This window comes from Zophobas morio, unplaced genomic scaffold, assembly GCF_036711695.1.
Source record: "Zophobas morio isolate AGI-343-1 ecotype UQ-CSIRO unplaced genomic scaffold, CSIRO_AGI_Zmor_V1 ptg000108l, whole genome shotgun sequence".
NCBI classification, from domain to species: Eukaryota; Metazoa; Arthropoda; class Insecta; order Coleoptera; family Tenebrionidae; genus Zophobas; species Zophobas morio.
Genome location: NW_026972213.1, coordinates 5,056,598 through 5,079,565, shown reverse-complemented (window position 1 = coordinate 5,079,565; position 22,968 = coordinate 5,056,598). Strand labels below are relative to the sequence as shown.

General features: G+C 31.7%; 3 protein-coding genes across 8 annotated transcripts; 2 read left to right on the top strand and 1 right to left on the bottom strand.

The window, feature by feature from the left end:
• Positions 1-110: 110 nt before the first annotated feature.
• LOC135144619 (uncharacterized) lies at positions 111-11,128 on the top strand. Of its 6 annotated transcripts, XM_064076653.1 has the most exons (4): positions 111-583; positions 634-1,023; positions 6,869-10,614; positions 10,665-11,128. In XM_064076653.1, exons 3-4 carry the CDS (start codon positions 9,814-9,816, stop codon positions 11,106-11,108), a joined length of 1,245 nt encoding a protein of 414 aa, XP_063932723.1. In that variant the 5' UTR covers positions 111-583; positions 634-1,023; positions 6,869-9,813; the 3' UTR covers positions 11,109-11,128. The 6 variants fall into 6 exon arrangements, with proteins under 6 accessions (XP_063932723.1, XP_063932721.1, XP_063932725.1 ...); XM_064076651.1 differs by having other exon boundaries at positions 111-1,023; XM_064076655.1 differs by lacking the exons at positions 6,869-10,614; positions 10,665-11,128 and adding exons at positions 1,081-1,319; positions 1,381-1,549 and having other exon boundaries at positions 111-1,023.
• Positions 11,129-13,518: 2,390 nt separating this feature from the next.
• Positions 13,519-14,944, bottom strand: LOC135144621 (uncharacterized). Its single transcript, XM_064076656.1, has 2 exons — positions 14,081-14,944; positions 13,519-14,034 (listed from the first exon to the last, which is right to left on the bottom strand). The coding sequence occupies exons 1-2, from the start codon at positions 14,873-14,875 to the stop codon at positions 13,597-13,599; spliced, it is 1,233 nt and encodes a 410-aa protein (XP_063932726.1). The 5' UTR covers positions 14,876-14,944; the 3' UTR covers positions 13,519-13,596.
• Positions 14,945-20,758: 5,814 nt separating this feature from the next.
• On the top strand, positions 20,759-22,476 carry LOC135144704 (uncharacterized). The gene is made up of 2 exons (XM_064076761.1): positions 20,759-21,920; positions 21,991-22,476. The coding sequence occupies exons 1-2, from the start codon at positions 21,126-21,128 to the stop codon at positions 22,420-22,422; spliced, it is 1,227 nt and encodes a 408-aa protein (XP_063932831.1). The 5' UTR covers positions 20,759-21,125; the 3' UTR covers positions 22,423-22,476.
• Positions 22,477-22,968: the final 492 nt, after the last annotated feature.

Genomic DNA, 22,968 nt, shown 5'->3' with positions numbered 1-22,968 from the left:
CAAAACAGAAACGTATGTAGATATATTTAATTAATTTTATCATCGTTATGATGACACTGCAAGTTTTGAGCCACCGTTCAGATAAAAACCACACGCATTTATAAACGGATCTACTCCATAGGCGAACAGTCTGTTTAAACTTATGTTAAAAGAACTGCGATACAATTTTTAAAAAACAGTTTGTATTCAACTACGTTTTATTAAAACGTTACATATGTAATAATGCAAACGAAAACTGAACGTGACAGTGATATTCAGAAGTGGTTAAAAGTTGCTCTAGCTGAAGAAAATTTAAAAAGTTTTTCATATGAAATAACTGGAACTTCTGAAAAAGGTGATGGATACATAGGAGATGTAATTTTCGTCATTGTAACAGGGACTGACAAACAAGGCAAGAACAAAGACTACGATCTTGCGTTAAAATGCAGCAAATCTAGTGCTGCTTTAATGGAAAGCGTACCTGTCTTTAGAAAAACGTTTGTGAGAGAATCTTACTTGTATCACCATGTTTTTCCACTTTTCAAACAATTTCAAGTTAGCAAAGGCATCGAAAATCCCTTTGACAGCGTCCCAAAATGTTACGGTATTTATAAAGATGAATTTAGATACGTTATTGTGTTGGAAAATTTGAAGAAATTAGGGTATGATCTGTGGCCGAAAGCAAAACCATTGACAAGGGAAGTTATAGACATTGTAATAAAAGATTATGCAAAATTGCATGCGACTTCAGTTGCTTTGGAAGAGCAACATCCTGAAAAATTTCAAAAATTGCTAGAGGGGTGTAGTGAAGATTTAGTAAAACAAATTATTGAAACAGCTGGCTTTGCAGATATGTTTGAAGATGCAGTGGAAGAAGTTTATGAGCTGTTAACTGATGCCGTAAAAAATGACATCTTAAACCAATGGTTAAAGCTTAAAGATAAAGTTCGTTTTATTTTGGGTGAAATGACATTTGGTGTTGACGACTTAAAAGTAATAAACCATGGAGACTCTTGGGTGAACAATTTTTTGTACAAGTTTGAAGTATGTGACTTGACATCTGTATACATATTTTAAGGTTAAATTTAATTTAATTTTTAGAATGAAGAGAAAACCACCGTTTCCAGGGTAGCTATACTCGATTGGCAAGTTTCTAAATTCACCTCACCTATGACTGACCTGTCGTACTTTTTGTTCGCTGGTATATCGAAGGATGATATTGTTGACATTGACACTATCTTGACAGAGTATTACACATATTTTTGCGAGTATTTACGAAGACTAGATAGCAAGTTTGCAGATACATACACCGTAGAAAAATTTTTTAATGAGTGGAAAAAGTATGGTAAATATGGTTTGGTTTTGTGCATTATGCCGATTAAATCTTTGTATTCGGAGAAGGTAGATCTTCCGGATATGGCTGAAGCTGCAGACAAAGGAGCAGATATTGGTGAATCTTTAAAATTTAACATCAAAAATAAAATTGGCTTCAAAAACAGATTGAGACCGATTGTTGAATATGCTGTTATAAATAATCTAATTTAATAAAGTTGTTAAAACCTGACACATATTAAGTAGTATTTATACAGGGTTAGTATAAAGTCCTGGAGCGGTCGAATAACTTTGTTATTTGATTTTTTTTTTGTGAAATTTGCTTTGAATATATAGTTAAACATGGTGGGTTGGTTACAACATTTTTCCTCTTTTTATCGCTCTCAATCATATATAATTCATTGTGACATTTTGTTGATTGTTTACATCACTGCCAAATTGTAGTTTATTATTTCTTAGTATCAGAATATGTCAAAAAATCTGTTCCATTGAGAAAAAATTGGTCTAAAGAGTTTAGACAGTACTTCCCTCGCTGTCGGAAACTTGACGACTGCATGCCTATTGTGTTTTTTTTTCTCATTACATTTTTGTAGTGGGAATTTAAAAAAAAATGTGATGACGTCATCAACATTTTTGCAAGGACACGTATATCAGTTGGGATAGATGTAGTGTAATACTAAGAATAAAATTATTGTATTCCCAAATTTTCGGGAACATGAATTGGGTCGTTTTGAATATTGATTTCTTATAATCAATAAAATAACGAAGGATAAGGAAACAATTTACTCAGGTATACGGCGCCGGTGTGTAATATCTAGAGAGCGGATTTCTGTCGGGCTAGGCAAGGCCAAACTCGGTACGGCTCGTGCGGGATGCGAATTCATTGCGACTGCGGACTACACTTCGTTTATTTGAGATTAGAATAAAGCTGTTTCGTTGCACTCTGCTGCTAATTCCCGTTCTCATTTACTTAGCCGTTTGATTAATAAATCGTTAATTATATTTATGGAATTAGTACCGATTAAACGTGACGTAGCCCGACAAAAATCCGCTGTCTGGTAATATGAAACGCAACTGAAAATTGTTTATGTATAAACATTCTTAATTTAAGATGACAAGCGTAACAGCATACGTGAGAGTCAAACAGAGAAACTGTAAACAAAACGACCATCGGTTTTATTGCTTCGACTTCCGCTTATTATATAAAACATTGGGTTTTATTTTAATTCTTGACGGTGAAATTCACAATTGGTTGATTATAAACATGTCTATTCCACATTCGCGGAACCAAGTGACGGCATAAAACAAATGCAGGTCTGTAATGTTAAAGTCGATGTAAATAAGCGTGCTACCCTTATGTTTCAACCGAGTTTTTCCTTTAACAAATTTTGTGTCTACCAAATTGGGTTGGTTAGGGTGTAATACTAATAATAAGTGTTGCCTTTAATTTAATCAATAAAATAAATTGACTTCATTAATTTTTTTGAACCACCTCTTAAGAATATCTAAAAAATATGAATGGAATGATATATCACAAGTACAAACTCATCATATTTTTTGCATTTTAGATAGGATTTATTCAGTAAAATTTAAGGGTGACGTCATCAATTTTTTTAGGAGGGATGAACAAATACATTTTGAACAAAAGTTTACCATGCTTATAATAACTTTAAAATATTCCCAAGATTTCAAAGCATTTTGTTTTGTAATTCCTGATTAAATCGATAAAATAAATTCACACCTTCATTAATTTTTTTGAGTCACCCTGCATATGCAAATCCAAAAATATGAATGGAATGATAAATCACAAGTACAGACTCATTATATTTTGTACAATTTAGATACGATTTATTCGGCAAACTTTTGAGCTGACGTCATCAATTTTTTGGAGGGGATAAGCAAATATATTTTGACTAAACATTTATTATGCTCTTTATAACCTTAAAACATCTGCAAGATTTCAAAGCATTCGGTTTTGTAGTTTCTGAGTAAATCAGTAAAATAAATTTACGCATTCATTAATTTTTTTGAGTCACCCTGTATATGCAAATCCAAAAAATATGAATGGAGTGATAGATCACAACTACAGACTCATCATATTTTGTACATTTTAGATATGATTTATTCCACAAACTTTTGAGCTGACGTCATCAAGTTTTTTGAGGGGATAAGCAAATATTTTTTGACTAAAAATTTATTATGCTCTTTATAGCCTTAAAACATCTGCAACATTTCAAAGCATTCTGGTTAGCAGATTAAAAATTAAATTTCAAAATGTTGTTTTATAATTTTGATTTTTTTTCCAAAAATCTGGACGTTTCGGGTGAAAAGTCGATTCAGAGTTGTAAACTACATGTGTAGGACTATGTTATTTTATACAATTGAAAACCCATTTACTATGTACAATTTTGAAGTGACGTCATCGCATTAGTGGTGGGGATGATTAGACAAATTTTGGTTAGCGTTTTACCATCTACATGATATTCTTGATATAAGTACAAAATTTCACAACAATCGGTCGAGTACTTTCGGAGATTATCTGTCTAATAAAAATCCGGGACAACAGACGGACAGACGGACAGACGGACGGACAGACGGACGGACAGACAGACGGAAATGGGAGACCTATTTCTTCGTCTTCTAGGGGTCTTGAAAGATCGAGAAAACGTAAAAGTAGAGAGTCGGCCGACGGACTCGATTACAATACTTCCTTTGCTTACGCTCGGGAAGTAAAAAATAGAAACTTTATTTGTTGATAGTTGATTTAGTGTTATTTCGGTTTCAAATTATCACGAATATTATCCTAAAATCGTGCGTATAGTTCACGGCTTATAAGAGTTTTTTTCAGTTTTTTGCTTACGGACTATATACGAAGCGGACTATAAGATATTATAGATTAGAAAATAAGAGGTAGGTGGGTAGTTAAATACATTAGGTCTTTTACTTCGAATTAATTGCCACATTTGACAAATAGATGTGAAAACCTAAAATCTTCTGTTTAGATATTTACTTACCTACTTGTAACTTAAATCCAGCCGTAAACGCTTTTTGCTTCGTTTTATTTTGCGGCTCAACCGTATAAGTATTAGCCGTGGACTATCTGCGAGATGTGGACTATCTGATTTCTTGGAGGGAATAGACAAAAGATGCGGACCATATGCGAGAGCGGACTATACGTGCGATTTTAGGGTAATCCATTTAATTTCATCAATAAAAAAGTTAAGAAGGAAATAATCATAATAACAGAAACACTGATTTTATGTGTACATGATTTGATAATAGTAGAATTTAAAATTTTGAATTGAATAAAGGTAATTACCTTTATAGGGCAAATTAAAGACTTCATTGTTAGCGAATAAGAAGCTATTGTTATGAAAATGATATGTCGTTGATAAACATTTTATGCTATCAAATGAAAGATTTAAAGTTTCAGAAACTGTTTTTCTGTCTGCATTTTGGCATTTTTTGGAAGATTTTTGTTTCCTGAATATAAAATTTCGGTTCGTAAAATGCAGATGTACATTATTAATTATTATATACTACTATTTTGCACCATTTATGCTCTTTTTGTCGCCTTTATTACGAGGTTAACATAGTGGAGCTTATGATAAGAAAAAGCACACAATGTTTAAGATAACCAGACTATGATAGAATCTGTATATCACTTAGGTATCTTAAATCACTGAGGAAAGGAATAAAATAAGTTAATAAGAACAGAAAAAAAGGAAAAATTGTTCACAGATTTGGAAATAGCGCGACATTTTTTAACTCTAACCATACGAAAAGAATTGTGGACTTAATCGCTATGTTAAGTTTAAAAAAACACACACCCATGTGTTGCAAGCTGCTACCAAGCCTTCTTTATTAGAAAACCTAAGGCAAATGTCAACGTGTTTCACTTATTTTCAAAAAATATTTTACAAAAATGTAAAACTTGACGTGTCAAGTATAAACACCACAGATAACAAAGAACAAATTGTGCTTTAACTAAAGTAGAGAAAATAAGTTAAATATCTTACGCTTTGCTGAAAAAAACATAATAGCACTTGAAATGCTTAACTTGTTTCTTTACTTGTACTTTAACAGTCCCCATATAACTTTATTTTAAATTAGGAGTATAAGTGTTATCAGATTTTATGATTTTTCAAAAAGGCTAGTTTTATTCGACTATACTTAAGGGGCAGGGGAAGTTCTGTTTGATATTTTAGTAAATTTCGTGCACACGCATCAGATAATTACAAAGACAATAAATGGCAATTATATAAAACATCTAATGATTTTTTTTTATATAAAAAGAAACGTAAAATTAACCATAATACAAAAATAATAGTTATGACGGTTTGAAGAAATTTAAGAAATATCCTTTTCACCCATTAAATTCACAGACGACATTATTAGGTTGTTATTTGAATGATAAGTAAGTCAAATTGCGATAATAAATAATCACTTTAAATCTGAATTAACTACTTTCACTTTAAGCTAAATAAATAATTATGATCATGATTAAGATGTTTAAAAATGCTTACAAACGTGATTCTTACGTTTTTATATTGTATTGTACTACTCAATTTCAATCATTACTCATATAAAAACCACACACATTGATAAATCGGTTCAGTTCACATATGCACAGCCTGTTGAATGTTACGTTAAACGTACGGCTGCCTAATTTCTAACAAACAAATTGCTGTTTTTTTTGTAATAATGGAAACAAAAACTGACCGTAACAGTGATATTCGAAAGTGGTTAAAAGTTGCTCTAGCAGAAGAAAATCTTGAAAGTTTTTCAGTCAAGATAACTGGAAGTTCTGAAAAAGGTGACGGATATGTAGGAGACGTATTTTTCCTTGTTGTAACAGGAATTGACAAACAAGGCAAGAACAAAGAATACGATCTTGTTTTAAAATGCAGCAAATCTAGTGCTGCTTTAATGGAAAGTGTACCTGTTTTCACAAAAGGATTTGTAAGAGAAGCTTACCTGTATCAGCATGTTTTTCCACTTTTTAAACAATTTCAAATTAGTAAAGGCATCGAAAAGCTCTTTGATAGTGTGCCGAAATATTATGGTGTTTACAGCGATGATTTCAGACATGTTATCGTGTTGGAAAATTTGAAGAAATTAGGGTATGACTTGTGGCCAAAAGCAAAACCACTATCAAGGGAGGTTATAGATATTGTAATAAAAAATTACGCAAAATTTCATGCGACGTCAGTGGCTCTCGAAGAGCAGTGTCCTGAAAATTTTCAAAAATTGCTTAAAGGTTTAGCTGAAAATTTAGCAAAAGAATTTATTGAAACAAGTGACTTTGCAAATATGTTTCAAAGTGCTGTGGAAGAGGTATATGAACTGCTAACTGAAGATGTTAAAAAGGAGATTTTAGAGCAATGGTTAAAACTCAAAGAAAAAGTTTATTTCATTTTCGGTGAATTGATATCAGCTACTGATGACTTAAAAGTAATAAGCCATGGAGACTCTTGGGTGAACAATTTTTTATACAAGTTTGAAGTATGTGAGCCAACAAATCTATTTGTTAAGTTTAATTTCATTTATTTTATAGAATGAAGAGAAAACGACCGTTTCCAGGGTAGCTATACTCGATTGGCAAGTTTCCAAATTTACTTCACCTGTGACTGACCTGTCATACTTTTTGTTCGCTGGCATATCGAAAGAAGACCTTGCTGACATCGACACGATTTTAAGAGATTATTACAAATACTTATGCGAGTATTTAAGAAGGCTAAGTAGCAAGTTTGCAGATACATATACTCTAGAGAATTTTTTTGACGATTGGAAAAAGTATGGTCAATATGGTTTGGTGATGTGCATTATGCCGATCAAAACTTTATATTCAAAGAAAAAAGATCTTCCGGATCTGGCTGAAATTGCCGACCGAGGATTAAATGTTGTCGAATCTCTTAAATTTGAAACCAGTGATAAAAATGGCTTTAAAAACAGGTTGAAACCAATTGTCGAATATGCTGTCAAAAATAATCTGGTTTAATAACATGTTCAAACCTAGATGTTGTTATTATTTATAGATATTTTAGCTGCTGATAGTTATTGAAGCTTTATTTCACTTTTACTGTATGTTGAATATTCATCAATGTAGTTTTATTAATAAAAAAGTTAAGAAGGAAATATTAGTGCTAAAGCTCTGCTATGTTCTATAAATTCGCTGTTGTAGCGTATTATCATGTGTCGAATAACGATAGACGACCATACAAAATATGTACAATATAAATTTTGTGTTAGGTATACATTGCTTCTTGCAATACTGTACTACCTCGATTTATAGAAAGATTAAGTTTCAGGGTGCACTAGTTTTGTTGCAAAAGTTTTTGTTACCGTTGTTATGACTTTAACATGGTAGGGATTAAGATAAATAAGCAAACAGTGTTTTTGTTACATAATTTAGTTATCATAACGCAATTTATATTTTCTACCAATGAAGTGGCAATACTGCACTTACATTAGACGTAAGACTATATCATTTTTAAGAAACAATTTAAGTACCCACATATACCTATATCAAATTGTTAATTTTTTGTAATAATGAAAATAAGAACTGATCATGACAGTGATGTTCAAAAGTGGTTAAAAGTTGCCCTAACAGAAGAAAATCTTGAAAATCTTGCAGTCAAGATAAATGAAAATTCTGAAAAAGGTCACGGATATGTGGGAGACGTAATTTTCGTTGTTGTAGAAGGAATTAACAAACAAGGCAAAAACAAAGAATACGATCTTGTTTTAAAATGCAGCAAACCTAGCGCTGCTTTAATAAAAAAGGCACCTCTTTTTAGAAAAGCGTTTGTGGGAGAAGTTTACTTGTATCAACATGTTTTTCCACTTTTCAAACAATTTTAAGTTAGCAAAGGCATTGGAAATCCCTTCGATGGCATGCCAAAATGTTATTGCTTTGGAAAATGTGAAAAAATTAAGGTTCAAGCTGTGGTCAAAAGAAAACCAATAAGAAGGGAAGTTATACATAGATACTGTGATAAAAGATTATGCAAAATTTCATGCGACTTCAGTTGTCTTGAAAGAGTAGCATCCTGAAAAATTTCAAAAGTTGCTAGAGGGCTCTGCTGAAAATTTTGTAAAACAAATTATGGAAACAGCTAGCTTTATAGATATGATTCAAGATGCGATAAAAGAAGTTTATGAGCTGCTAACTAATGATGTTACGAGTATTTAAGAAGACTAGATAACAAGTTTGCAGATACATACACCATAGAAAATTTTTTTGACGAGTGGAAGAAGTATATTCAATATGGTTTGGTTTTGTGCATTGTGCCGATCAAATCTTTATATTCAGAGAAAGAAGCTCTTCAGAATAGAGCTGCAGTTGCAGAGAAAGGAGTAGATATTGGTAAATCTTCAAAAATTTGAAACGCAAAATAAAATTGGCTTCAAAAACAGATTGAAACCGATTGTCCAATATGCTGTTAAAAATAGTCTAATTTAATAAAATGTTAAAACTTAGATGTTACTGTTATTTGGATATTTTAATTGCTGATAGTTGTTTTAGTTTTATGTTGGTTTCAGAGTATCACGAATTTTCATCAGTTTAATTTTATCAATAAAAAAAGTTAAGAAGGAAATAATCACAACTGAAGCACTGTTCCTGTGTGTTTTAAAAATTCGCTGTTGTAACCTAACTTTAATTTCGTTGTCCGCTAAAAATTTGTAGCCATGTTGCCGCTTATGTTATTGGAAGAAATTGCAACGTTGGTGGACGTGGAAAAACGTAACCTTGCCAAAATGTTGATGATGTCACACAATATTTTGTTATGGAAAAACTAACTTGAAGTTCATAACTTGTTTCTTTATCTGTACTTTAACAGTCCACGTACCTATATCATTATTTTAAAATACCTATAATCGTTATCATGAAAAAATAAAGCTCGTAAAATCAGATTTAATAATTATTCAAAACTATACTTCAGAGGCAGGGGAAGTTCTGTTTAATAACTTGATAAATTTCGTGTACACGTATCAGATAATTACAAAGACAATAAATAGTAATTATTTAAAAAAAAAAAGAAATAAAATTAGCTATAATACAAAAATAAAATAAAATATGACGATTTGAAGAAATTGAAGGAATATCCTTTTCACCCATTAAATTACAGATGGCATTATTAGTTGTTATGTGAATGATAAGTCAAATTACGATAATAAATAATCACTTTAAAACTGAATTAACTCCTTGCACTTTGTACAACAACAGATTTGTAATAAGCTAAATAAATTATTGTTATTATCATCATCATCGAAGTTGTATAAAATTGCTGAAAAAGATGATCCGTACGTTTTTCTATTGTATTACACTACATAACTTTAATTATCAGTTATCATTTAACAATCATTATATAAAAACCACACACACTGATCAATCGGTTCAGTTCACAATTGAACAGCCTGTTGAAAGTTACGTTAAACGTACGGGTATCTAATTTCTAAGAAACAATTTATAGCAAATTGCATTTTTTTTTAATAATAATGGAAACAAAAATTGACGGTGACAGTGAGGTTCAAAAGTGGTTAAAAGTTGCTCTAGCGGAAGAAAATCTTGAAAGTTTTTCAGTCAAGATAACTGGAAGTTCTGAAAAAGGTGACGGATACGTAGGAGACGTAATTTTCGTTGTTGTAACAGGAATTGACAAACAAGGCAAGAACAAAGAATACGATCTTGTTTTAAAATGCAGTAAACCTAGTGCTGCTTTAATGGAAAGCGTACCTGTTTTTAGACAAGCATTTGTAAGAGAAGCTTACCTCTATCAGCATGTTTTTCCACTTTTCAAACAATTTCAAATTAGCAAAGGCATCGAAAAACCCTTTGATAGCGTGCCGAAATGTTATGGTGTTTATAGCGATGATTTCAGATATGTTATAGTGTTGGAAAATTTGAAGAAATTAGGGTATGACTTGTGGCCAAAAGCAAAACCGCTAACAAGGGAAGTTATAGATATTGTAATAAAAGATTACGCAAAATTTCATGCGACTTCAGTTGCTTTGGAAGAGCAGCATCCAGAAATATTTCAAAAATTGCTAGATGGTTCTGCTGAAGATTTAGTAAAACAAATTGTTGAGACAGCTGGCTTTGTAACTATGTTTCAAGACGCCGTAGAAGAGGTTTATGAGCTTCTAACTAATGACGTTGAAAAGGACATTTTAGAGCAATGGTTAGAGCTTAAAGATAAAGTTCGTTTCATCTTCGGTGAATTGACATCAGCTATTGATGACTTAAAAGTAATAAACCATGGAGACGCTTGGGTGAACAATTTTTTGTATAAGTTCGAAGTACGTGTAAGTATCAAATTTAATTAAGTTTAATTTTATTAATTTTTTAGAATGAAGAGAAAACAACCGTTTCCAAAGTGGCTATACTCGATTGGCAAGTTTCCAAATTCACCTCACCTTTAACTGACCTCTCATATTTTTTGTTCGCTGGCATATCGAAGGAAGATATTGCTGACATCGACACTATTTTAAGAGACTATTACAGATATTTTTGCGAGTATTTAAGAAGACTAAATAGCAAATTTGCAGATACATATACCATACAGAATTTTTTTGACTGGTGGAAAAGGTATGGTAAATATGGTTTGGTAATGTGTATTGTGCCGATCAAATCTTTATATTCGGAGAAGAAAGATCTTCCGGATATGGCTGAAGCTGCCGACCGAGGAGTAGATGTTGGCGAATCGTTTAAATTTGAAACCAGTGATAAAAATGGCTTCAAAGATAGGTTGAGGCCAATTGTTGAATATGCTGTCAAAAACAGTCTAATTTAATAAAGCTGTAAACACTTAAATGATATTATTATTTGGATATTTTAATTGATGATAGTTGCTTTAGTTTTATTTTGGTTGCAGAGCATCACAAACCTTCATCAATTTAAGTTTATCAATAATAAAATCCAGGCGGAGAGACGGATAGACGGACGGACAGATAGATAGACAGACAGACAGACCAACGGACTGACATACGGACAGACGAACGGGAACGGGAGACCTAATTTTTCGTACTGTAGGGGACACGAAAGATCTAGAAAACGTGAGAGTAGAGAGTCGGTCGACGGACTCGATTACTATACTTCCTTCGGTTACGTTCGGGAAGTAAAAAGTTAATAAGGAAATAATCACAGCTGAAGTACTGCTCTGGTGTGTTCTAAAAATACGCTGTTGTAGATTATTTATTATCATGTGTCGGTAAACTACCGAACAAAATACAATATTAATTATTTAGATGTTATCATAAACAAAATTAGCTTTATAGTGCAAATTAAAGACTTTTCGGGAATAAGAAAGACGTTTATAAATATTTATGGTATCAAATGGAAGTTTAGAAAATTCACTAATTGTTCCTCTGTCTGCATTTTGATTTTTTGGAAGATTTTCTTTTTCTGGATATAAAGTTTCGATTTTAAAAATGCACGTTTACATTATTAAATTATTATTACCATATATATTGCACCATATTTTCTGTCTTCCTCGATATAAAAAAAAAAAATAATAAGTTAATTAACAAATTATATTTCCAGCATTTTGTTTCATTTTTTTTTCATCTCGTGGTGTATGTTCATCGATTATCTCACTAAATAAAAGGTAAAACATTCATTAAAGCTTAACATAAATATTAAAAAGTCGCTCGAAAACATCAAAGGCAATGCTCTTGTAAATTAAAAAAAATATGAGTGACTTTAAAAAATTAATATTTTGAGTAAAAAATTTGGGAAACTCGTTTTTTTTCGTCTATAACATATTACCGTAACGAGAAAAATTAAATACAAAGAAAATTAATTTTCGACGATTTGGGAACTTTTTAAAAATTTGGACCGACCTCTTAAAAATTTTTTTTGAGTTGTCCTTTGAAGGAGGGTCTTAAAACATGATAACATATTTTCACACGAGACTCAAAAAAATAGTCGTTTTCTTTGCGCCACCCTAATATACATATATACATACCTAAACATTTTTAGATTCAGACGTTGCCAGTTTTTCGAGTAATAGAATTTGAAATAGTACATTAGACCCAAAAAATTATTATAATACATGTGTAAGATATTTATCTCTGGAAGTATCATCACAAGTGTAATTTGTGTAACCCCAAGTTAAATAATTTCAGTATATTACATCTGGCATCGTTGTTTCTTATCTTTTTAATGCAACTGTGTCGTAATTGGTTATGTAATTTAAAAAATAAAAATATGATGAGTAGAGATTTTTTATTAACTTGAACAATGTAACCAAACAATAAGATAACAGTAATTAATCAGCTTCCAAATATATGCATGCATTCTGTGCATGATTTTTGACATCTTTAATGTATGCAGAACATACATTATTTTTTTAAGCAAGAATATAAAAATAGTATATTATTAGCCAAGGTTGCAGAGCCCAGCATTCTAGACCGAGCGCAAATTAGAACCCGAGACGCGCAGCGTCGAGGGCTCTGAAGCGCGAGGTCTAGAAGTGGCTTTGCAACCGTGGTTAATATACTATTTTTTTCACTAGCAAAAACCATAAGACAATAAACTGAAAAAATAAACGTTCAATTTTTTGACGCAACATGATTTTGTTTTGATTTCTAATCAAACTTAATCTAAATCTTCAACACAAAGAAAACCGTTTATACTTGTCGCTGAGTTAATCATTTTATCTTCTACCGTCTACCAACTACCATGCGTATACTCAAGTAATGTTTGTAGCACACATTTCTTCATTTTTTAAGAAATAATCACATCAAACATTGCGTACATAACCTCAATTTTTCTTTTTGAACCCGTGGTAGCAAAAGTTGAATTTGCTCCCTCTAAATGAGTCGACATTTGCATGCGTCCAGGCTGCTAGTGAAAAAAAGAGTTACGTGATGTAACATTCGAAATTCAGGAAACCGTAGAATACAAATTATCGAAAGGATCTGATCCATAGCGATGAATGGGAAATCGTAATCAAAGTGGTATTTTTTGTAATCTTATTTAAGATAAAATATGTGCTTTACATTTTTTTAATGTGGAAAATTTTAAAAATTGATTAAAAAATAAAATCAACCGATACTTATGCAGCTGTACCCAAAGAGCTATCAATAGAGGATAAGTACCCTTAGAAATTAATTAAGAGTTCTCTCACAACAAAAAACACAAGAAAAATTTCTCAGGAACATTAGGATCTAGATGAATGTTTGAATTCAGAACCCTAAGTAATCTGTTGACTGTGTTTAATTTTTTTTATAGTTTATCGTGCAGTTGTTATTGTAATAAAGGTCGTTAACATGATTTTATTAAATAAGATCGTGTTCAGCAACATATTTGACAACGTGTTTCATCCTTTGTTTGTAAAGTGTTTTGTTTCTAAAGTCAACTTTAAATGCGGTTGAAAAGTCGCCTTTATTAGCAGCTTCCACAATGTCAATTGCTTCGTCTTTTTCAAGAATACAAACTTTCAAGGCCGTTGAAGACATCATAATGCCAAATTTGCTATATTTTGCCCATTCCTCCAAAAACTGTTGTCGAGAATATACAGCTGGATCAGTTTGCAACTGTAGTAGATAGTTTGAAAGAGAATTATGGTATTTCTCCAAAATATCTTGCAAGTTTTGTATATCTTCTTCGGAAATACAAGTAAAAAGAAAATGTGATAAATCCGAAACAGCAGGGCCAAGCCTCAGCATTTGCCAGTCTATTATTGCAACTTTACTAGGTTGATTTAAGTCGTGGTCCTGAAAAAGTCATTAGTGTGAGAATGAAATAACAAACTGAATTTACCTTCGTCTGAAAGAGGAAATTATTATTCCAGCAGTCACCATGATTGACCACTCTAAAACCTTTGTAGCTGAGCCACATTTTAAGATAATTCGTTTCCATAAACTTTCCAAAATTTTTCCATTTTAATAACAATTCCTGATCTAAATCTTCGCGAAGCAATTCATACACTTCTTGAATATTACTACAGAATTGTAATATCATATTATTTCCCATACTCTGGAATTTTTTGATAAGTGCATTTAATGGTTCTGTTAACATATCAAATTCTTCAGACTGTTGGTCTTTCATAGCAAGAGACACTGCGTGGAACTTTGCATATTCTTGAACGATTAAATCAATATGATTTCTAAGCATAGGCTTTTTCCTGTCCCATGAACTGTAGCCTTTTGCTGTCAAATCATCAACAACAATGACTTGTCTGTCGTCACTAACGTAACTGCCATAATACTTTGCGATACCATTGAGAGGATTATTGATTCCATGATCAAGTTGAAACTTTGTAAATGTTGGGTACAGAGTATCGTAAAAATATATTTCGTTGATAAAAAAATTTTTCATAGGTGACATTTCCCTCAGCACCTGATTGTCTTTGCTACACTTTAAAACCAAACTGTAGGATTTCATTGTGTTGTTGTTATCTGTAGCTTCCGCACACACAAATAGAATATCTCCAACGCAACCTTCACCTTTTTCTAAAAATTTGAAACTATTAACCGTTATATTCTTCAAGTTTTCTTTCAATAAGCAAATTTCGAGCCATTGTTTTATTTCGGTTTTACTGTAATTTGCTTCCATCTTGTCACCTCGACGACTTCTAATTAAACATAAAAGTAGAAACTTGTATTTGCACTGAAGATTTCACGTCTTAAAATATAATATACAAACAACCGCATTGCAAATATTCCCTCTATTTAAACAGTCATGTGTTTTATTACGCAGCACAACAATAACTAGCGAATAGTGTGATTTTCATAAAAGCTGTGTAATGTTTTATTTTAAATTACAGCGCTAACTCTCAGTTTTATTAATTTAATTATAGAGAATTCACGTGTGTTTGTAATAAATCAAGAAACATAAACTGCAGCATGACCATTAAGAAACAATTCCTCAAAATAATAATTAAAATTTAAAAATAGTCCCCAAATATATATTTATGGGTCTATAGCTTTTCCCCAGATTGTGTAGTTTTTATTTAAAAGTAACAGCAACTGCCTATGAGGAAATTGTACTTGCATTTTTATCTTTGATTTCTTTTTAATGCTCATATCATGTGTTCTTTGCTTTGCATTTGATGTTCCAAAATCATTATTCGTTTACTGTATTCCCTTCATATCACCTGATACAAACCTCTCGTTAAGTTAGATCTTGACTTTAGAATTGTTATCGTTTCAAGGACATCTTTATACATTTACATTATATTGATATTAATAACCATGACATTCCGTTGTCTGGATAAATATACACTCAAGATGCCATTGCCTGGACATTAAACTAATAGATATTAAGTCTAAGTAACATTAAATATTTGAATTGAAAGCTAACAGATAAATAAATAACGTTTTTTAAAGTATGTGTAATAATATGTACTTTTATATGTGTTCGACCAAATGGTTTATTTCACTACCTGTACCCAAGAATATTTTCCGCCTCTACAATATCTATAGTGTTCTTCCAGTTTAAAAAAATATTGATAATAATATAACTTGTTGGATGACAAATTAGAATTCGAAGGTGTTTGGACAGTTTCGTCAAATTTAAAATTTATTAGAATTCCATTCTAATTTTATTCGACTTTGGTGAATTAGTTTGATTGGGGCATTCAGATTAAAAAAAAAAAGGCATAATCCAAAATAGACATAAAAATTGCTAACAGTGCTATAGCTTTGCACAGAAATTGTATAACTATAATTATTCTTTTATAGAATTTATTTTACATTACAAAGTACTCATTGTAAGTAATAAATAAATGTATTTTGCTCGCATTTTAAAGACCCACCAGGATCACAATTTATATCAAAGCTACACGTGGTAACACTGTAAAATTCAAATTCTGATAAGTGTTTTAGTCAAGATAACAGCTGACATTTTTTTAAGATTATACTACACTGTAGAGTCAGACAAACTTTCGAGTATTTTTAAAAATAGGTAGTCTTCGCTATAATCTGCTACTGGTTAATTAATCTTTTCTACAAAGCGTTATTTTAAGAATTTTGAATTATTTTATATGCTAGGATTTAAACTAGATATGATAAGCCGATATCCACAAAGATAAATACCTACATAAATGAAAATTAATTACTAATTTTCAAATTTTCATCTTATTGATACCTTTCAAACAAAAAAATAGTATCTTAAAAATATGAATGCACAAATTGATTGACAGTTAATAAACCTAAACCAGAATACCTAACATCATTTATTAAGTTGTTGAAAAATATTAGCTGCCAGAAGTTTCAGATTTCAAATTGCAAAATGCAGTGGCGTCTTTTTTGGGTTTTTTGTTTTATTTTTTTGTTGAAGCACTTCTCTTTGTCGCGCCACTGGAATAATTGTGATATAACCTTACACCAAACAGGGAGTACCAACTCTTTCAATCAATTTTGATGACTCGTTATTTAGAAAGTGAGTAATAAAATCCAACAAAAATTTTATTAATGTAATTAATAAAAGCCCGACAAAAGTTGGAACACTTTCAAGCGAGGTTTAAGTTATACATTTTTTTTTACACTGCTATAACATGCGAGTCCTAATAACTCAGCACTTTAGTGAACAGAATTGTATCGTCTGATTAGTCCATCATCATATAAAAATCTCGTAAATTACGAAGCATCTTTATGGCTAGGAGTCTTTGTTTTATTGTGCGATTTTTACTTCCCGAGCGTAAGCAAAGGAAGTATTGTAATCGAGTCCGTCGGCCGACTCTCTACTTTTACGTTTTCTCGATCTTTCATGACCCCTAGAAGACGAAGAAATAGGTCTCCCATTTCCGTCTGTCTGTCCGTCTGTCCGTCTGTCCGTCTGTCCGTCTGTCCGTCTGTCCGTCTGTCCGTCCGTCTGTCCGTCTGTCCGTCTGTTGTCACGGATTTTTATTAGACAGATAATCTCCGAAAGTACTCGACCGATTGTTGTGAAATTTTGTACTTATATTAAGAATATCATGTAGATGGTAAAACGCTAACCAAAATTTGTCGAATCATCCCCACCACTAAAGCGATGACGTCACTTCAAAATTGTACATAGTAAATGGGTTTTCAATTGTATAAAATAACATAGTCCTACACATGTAGTTTACAACTCTGAATCGACTTTTCACCCGAAACGTCCAGATTTTTGGAAAAAAAATCAAAATTATAAAACAACATTTTGAAATTTAATTTTTAATCTGCTAACCAGAATGCTTTGAAATGTTGCAGATGTTTTAAGGCTATAAAGAGCATCATAAATCTTTAGTCAAAAAATATTTGCTTATCCCCTCCAAAAACTTGATGACGTCAGCTCAAAAGTTTGTGGAATAAATCATATCTAAAATGTACAAAATATGATGAGTCTGTACTTGTGAACTATCACTCCATTCATATTTTTTGGATTTGCATATATAGGGTGACTCAAAAAAATTAATGAATGCGTAAATATATTTTATTGATTTAATCAGGAACTACAAAACCGAATGCTCTGAAATCTTGCAGATGTTTTAAGGTCATAAAGAGCATAATAAATGTTTAGTCAAAATATATTTGCTTATCCCCTCCAAAAACTTGATGACGTCAGCTCGAAAGTTTGCCGAATAAATCATATCTAAAATGTACAAAATATGATGAGCCTGTACTTGTCATTTATCACTCCATTCATATTTTTTGGATTTGCATATACAGAGTGACTCAAAAAAATTAATGAATGCGTAAATTTATTTTATTGATTTAATCAGGAACTACAAAACCGAATGCTTTGAAATCTTGCAGATGTTTTAAGGTTATAAAGAGCATAATAAATTTTTAGTCAAAATATATTTGGTTATCTTCTACAAAAAACTGATGACGTCAGCTCAAAAGTTTTCCGAATAAATCGTATCTAAAATGTACAAAATATGATGAGTCTGTACTTGTGATTTATCATTCCATTCATATTTTTGGATTTGCATATGCAGGGTGACTCAAAAAAATTAATGAAGGCGTGAATTTATTTTATCGATTTAATCAGGAATTACAAAACCGAATGCTTTGAAATCTTGGGAATATTTTAAAGTTATTATAAGCATGGTAAACTTTTGTTCAAAATGTATTTCTTCATCCCTCCTAAAAAAATTGATGACGTCACCCTTAAATTTTGCTGAATAAATCCTATCTAAAATGCAAAAAATACGATGAGTTTGTACTTGTGATTTATCATTCCATTCATATTTTTTAGATTTTCTTAAGAGGTGGTTCAAAAAAATTAATGAAGTCAATTTATTTTATTGATTAAATTAAAGGCAACACTTATTATTAGTATTACACCCCAACCAACCCAATTTGGTAGACACAAAATTTGTTAAAGGAAAAACTCGGTTGAAACATAAGGGTAGCACGCTTATTTACATCGACTTTAACATTACAGACCTGCATTTGTTTTATGCGTTCACTTGATTCCGCGAATGTGAAATAGACATGTTTATAATCAACCAATTGTGAATTTCACCGTCAAGAATTAAAATAAAACCCAATGTTTTATATAATAAGCGGAAGTCGAAGCAATAAAACCGACGGTCGTTTTGTTTACAGTTTCTGTGTTTGGCTCTCACGTATGCTGTTACGCCTGTCATCTTAAATTAACAATGTTTATACATACACGATTTTCAGTTGCCTCTGATACGTAGGTATACGTGAGTAAATTGTTTCGTTATTTTATTGATTATTACAAATCAATATTCAAACGACCCAATTCATTTTCCCGAAAATTTGAGAATATAATAATTTTATTCTTAGTATTACACTACATCTATCCCAACTGATATACGTGTCCTTGCAAAAATGTTGATGACGTCATCGCATTTTTTTTTTAAATTCCCACTACAAAAATGTAATGAGAAAAAAAACACAATAGGCATGCAGTCGTCAAGTTTCCGACAGCGAGGGAAGTACTGTCTAAACTCTTTAGACCAATTTTTATTAATTGTATTAGTGAGAAAGTAAATGGGGTGGACGGCTATTTTCGTGTTTCCTCGGCGTTTCATGACCCCCGAAGAAATAGGCCTCTCGTTTCCGTCCGTTTGTCTATTGTCTGCGTTCATTGATTGCTGTCGAATTTTATATGTATGTTAGGAATATTGTGTAGATGGTAAAACAAAAATTTGGCTAATAAACCCCACCAACAATTTGGTAACGTTCCCTCATTTTCTTTTTTGTAAATGTTATTTAACTTTTATAAAAAAACATACTTCTGTACTTGTGATTTATAACTCCGCCTTGATTTTTTACCCTAAAAAATCCAAATTGCATCAGCATGTTTAATACCAGTGTAAGAACACTGACTGGTGGTAAACTCGGTGGTCGTGCCGTGAAAATGTTGAATTATTAACGCGAAAGTACTTGGATCGATTGACTTATAGGTTACACTTTGTTTTATTGATCTAATCAAGATTCCCCCTAGTTTTCTCGAAACCTACCTGTACTGAATAATAATAATATAAGAATTCTCATAGTTATCATAATTACACTTAAGTATTTTTATTTTTTTTTTTTAATAATAATGAAAAAACTTTCAGAGTTTAAATAATATATTTGTAGTCACTGCTACACGTGTGTCTTCAGGCAGAAGAGAAACTGGGGTTTTTACAGAGCTATTCCTGAATTTAATTTTAATAATAATGAAAAAACTTTCAGAGTTTAAATAATATAATGTAAAAACCCCAGTTTCTCTTCTGCCTGAAGACGGTACTGTGTACCGAAACACGTGTAGCAGTGACTACAAATATATTATTTAAACTCTGAAAGTTTTTTCATTATTATTAAAATTAATATGGAGTTTAAACACGTATCAGCCTCATCAATACATACACTTAGTACTTATCCATACAATAATATACAGAACGTCTTGCTCCATTTTGTAGCTTAATTAATAATTTTAGAATCATTCAAATCAGGCAGCTTGCTACGTGCTTAATCGTCTCATTCTTTCGATGTATAAACATAAACAATCGATGTTAAACATGTACTGAAAACAGTTTTTTCTGTTGGTTATCTCGTTTAAATATATTTGACATTGTCGGTACCTGTGTCTTTCTTTAACAGTCTACATATATCTTCATTGTCATTTGTAGGGATTGTCCTAAAAAATAAATTAAATTAGCAAAATTACTACAATGTGTCTAACGAAACTGACTATTTGTACCCGACCAAAAATTGATTCCGCCATTCGAAAATTTTATTAGGAAAAGCTACTTGACAAAAATTCTCGGATTCAAACTTTAAAACTTATCTAAGAAATTCAAATTGTATGATTGATTATTATGCTTCAAGGACGACAAAAGTTCTGTTATCTTTCGTATTATCTTCCAAATGTGCTGTCTAAACGTAAATTACTGTAACAATGTAATTCATTACATACAATTCAAATGAACGTAGCTGCCTCAAACGTTTTCTTTGAAAGAGGTCCGCCAGGACGTGGCATTTACTACTTATAGTTTCTACTTCGTCCCGACTGATGTTCACTTCTCCTCCTTGGTAATCTGAGTTAGATATCAAGTTAAGTAGACTCTATTAATATATACTTGACATTCACACGAACACATCTTGTTATCGTCCCACTCAAATTAAATAAAATTGATTGTGCAATAACAAATAAATTTATATTGTGAGTGTCGAGTAGAACAATAAAAGTGAAAGCACGTAATTTTTGTGTATAGTAGTTATCTAACTTTATTTGTTGATGCGACGTGTTTTTAAATAATCTGTGAAAAAAAAAATAATTGAATACTTTTACTGTTCAGTGTACTAGTAAATTTGCAATCTGCTTCACACAGTTAAGTTAAATTTTACCAACTAAAGGTTTAGCAATTATCAACTCCATAATGACGTTAGCAGCAAGGACTAGAAGCGAAATAAAGACATGGTTAGAAACACTCTTGAAAAACGAGAATATAGATAACTTGGATTTCACAATTTCCGGAAATTCTGAACAAGGCGATGGTTATGTCGGGGACATACTTTTCGTCGAAGTGTGTGGAACAACGAAAGATGAAACAAAAAATTATAACCTCGTTCTTAAATGTTCAAAACGTAGCCAAGCTCTGAGAGAAAAATCGCCAGTGAAGGAAGCTTTTTTGAGTGAAATATATTTCTACGATATTGTGTTTCCGAGTTTCAGGAAATTCCAGCACGACAGAAATATTACAGAACCGTTTGAGAAAGTACCAAAGTGTTACGGTACTTTAACCACTGGTGATACAGAAGTGCTTGCTTTAGAAAACTTGAAAAACAGAGGTTACTTTCTGTGGGATAAAACAAAACCATTAACCAGACCATATATTGATTTGATAGTTAAAGAATATGGAAAATTTCATGCAGTATCTATTGCAATGCAAGATCAAGAACCCGAAATATTTCAAAAGCTAGTCGGCGGTTTAGACCATGTACTTAAAAGGTTTTTTCAAGCCTCAACTGAGATGTATAACAACATGGGAGGCGCTATTGTAGAAATTTGTGACTTGTTGAAGGGTGAACTGGATGATCGAATTCTACACAAATGGTACGAATTAAACCAACAAGTGGAACCCTTTTATACCAAAGCTTGTGAACCTTTGGAAGGGATGAATGTGATAACTCACGGCGACTGTTGGTGTAATAATTTCATGCACTATAATAAGGTAAGGTACTAACTTGTAGGTACATAATAAATTATAATAAATTCGGCAATTTATTTATTTCTTGTAATAGGATGGTAAGCCCTTAACGGCCGCGATGCTAGACTGGCAGATGATGACATATTCTCCACCTATTTTCGATTTGTCTTACTTCTTGTTTGCTTGTCTATCAGAAGACGATATCAACGATATGGACACTATATTGGAGTACTACTTCGAATTTCTGACAGATCATTTAGAAAAACTGGGAAGTTCAAAGTCACTTTATGCTAGAGAACATTTTTTAGAGGACTGGAGAAAGTATAACAAGTTTGGACTTTTAATGGCACCAGTGATTCATAAATTTTGTTTGTCTGAAAAAAACGATGCTCCAGATATGACTGAGGCAGCTGAAAAAGGAGAAGATATTTTAAAAGTTTTTATGAAACCCATCAAGAATATCAAGAAATATAAAGAAAGAATGAAGTACATTGTAAAATATTCAGTAGAAAATAATATAATTTAAAAATGTAATTCTGAAAATCAATGTATGGCACGGAAATATAATACAACGGACATATTTTTCAAACCGTTATGTTATTTTTACTTCATGAGCGTAGCTAAGGAAGTATTGTAATCGAGTATATCGGCTACTTTTATGTTTTCTCGACGTTTCATGCCCCTAAAATACGAAAAATGTAGATCACTCCTTTCCGTCTGTCTGCTGTTTATCAGCGTCTGTGTCGATTTTTATTCGACAGATATTCTTCGAAACTACAGGACCCATTGCTGTCAAATTTTGTATGTATATTAGGAATATCGTTTAGATGGGAAAACGCTAATCAAAATTTGCCTATTCTTCCCTACCACGAATGGGATGATGTCATTAAAATTTATAATAACAAATGTTATTTAAATTTTTTAAGATAACGTACTCCTCTACTTGTAGTTTATGAATCCATGTTCAATTTTTACCATAGTCATCCAGATTTTTGGTAAACAAATCAAAATTGTATATCAATATTTTACAATTTAACTTTGAAATTGCAAAATCGAATGCTCTGAAATCTTG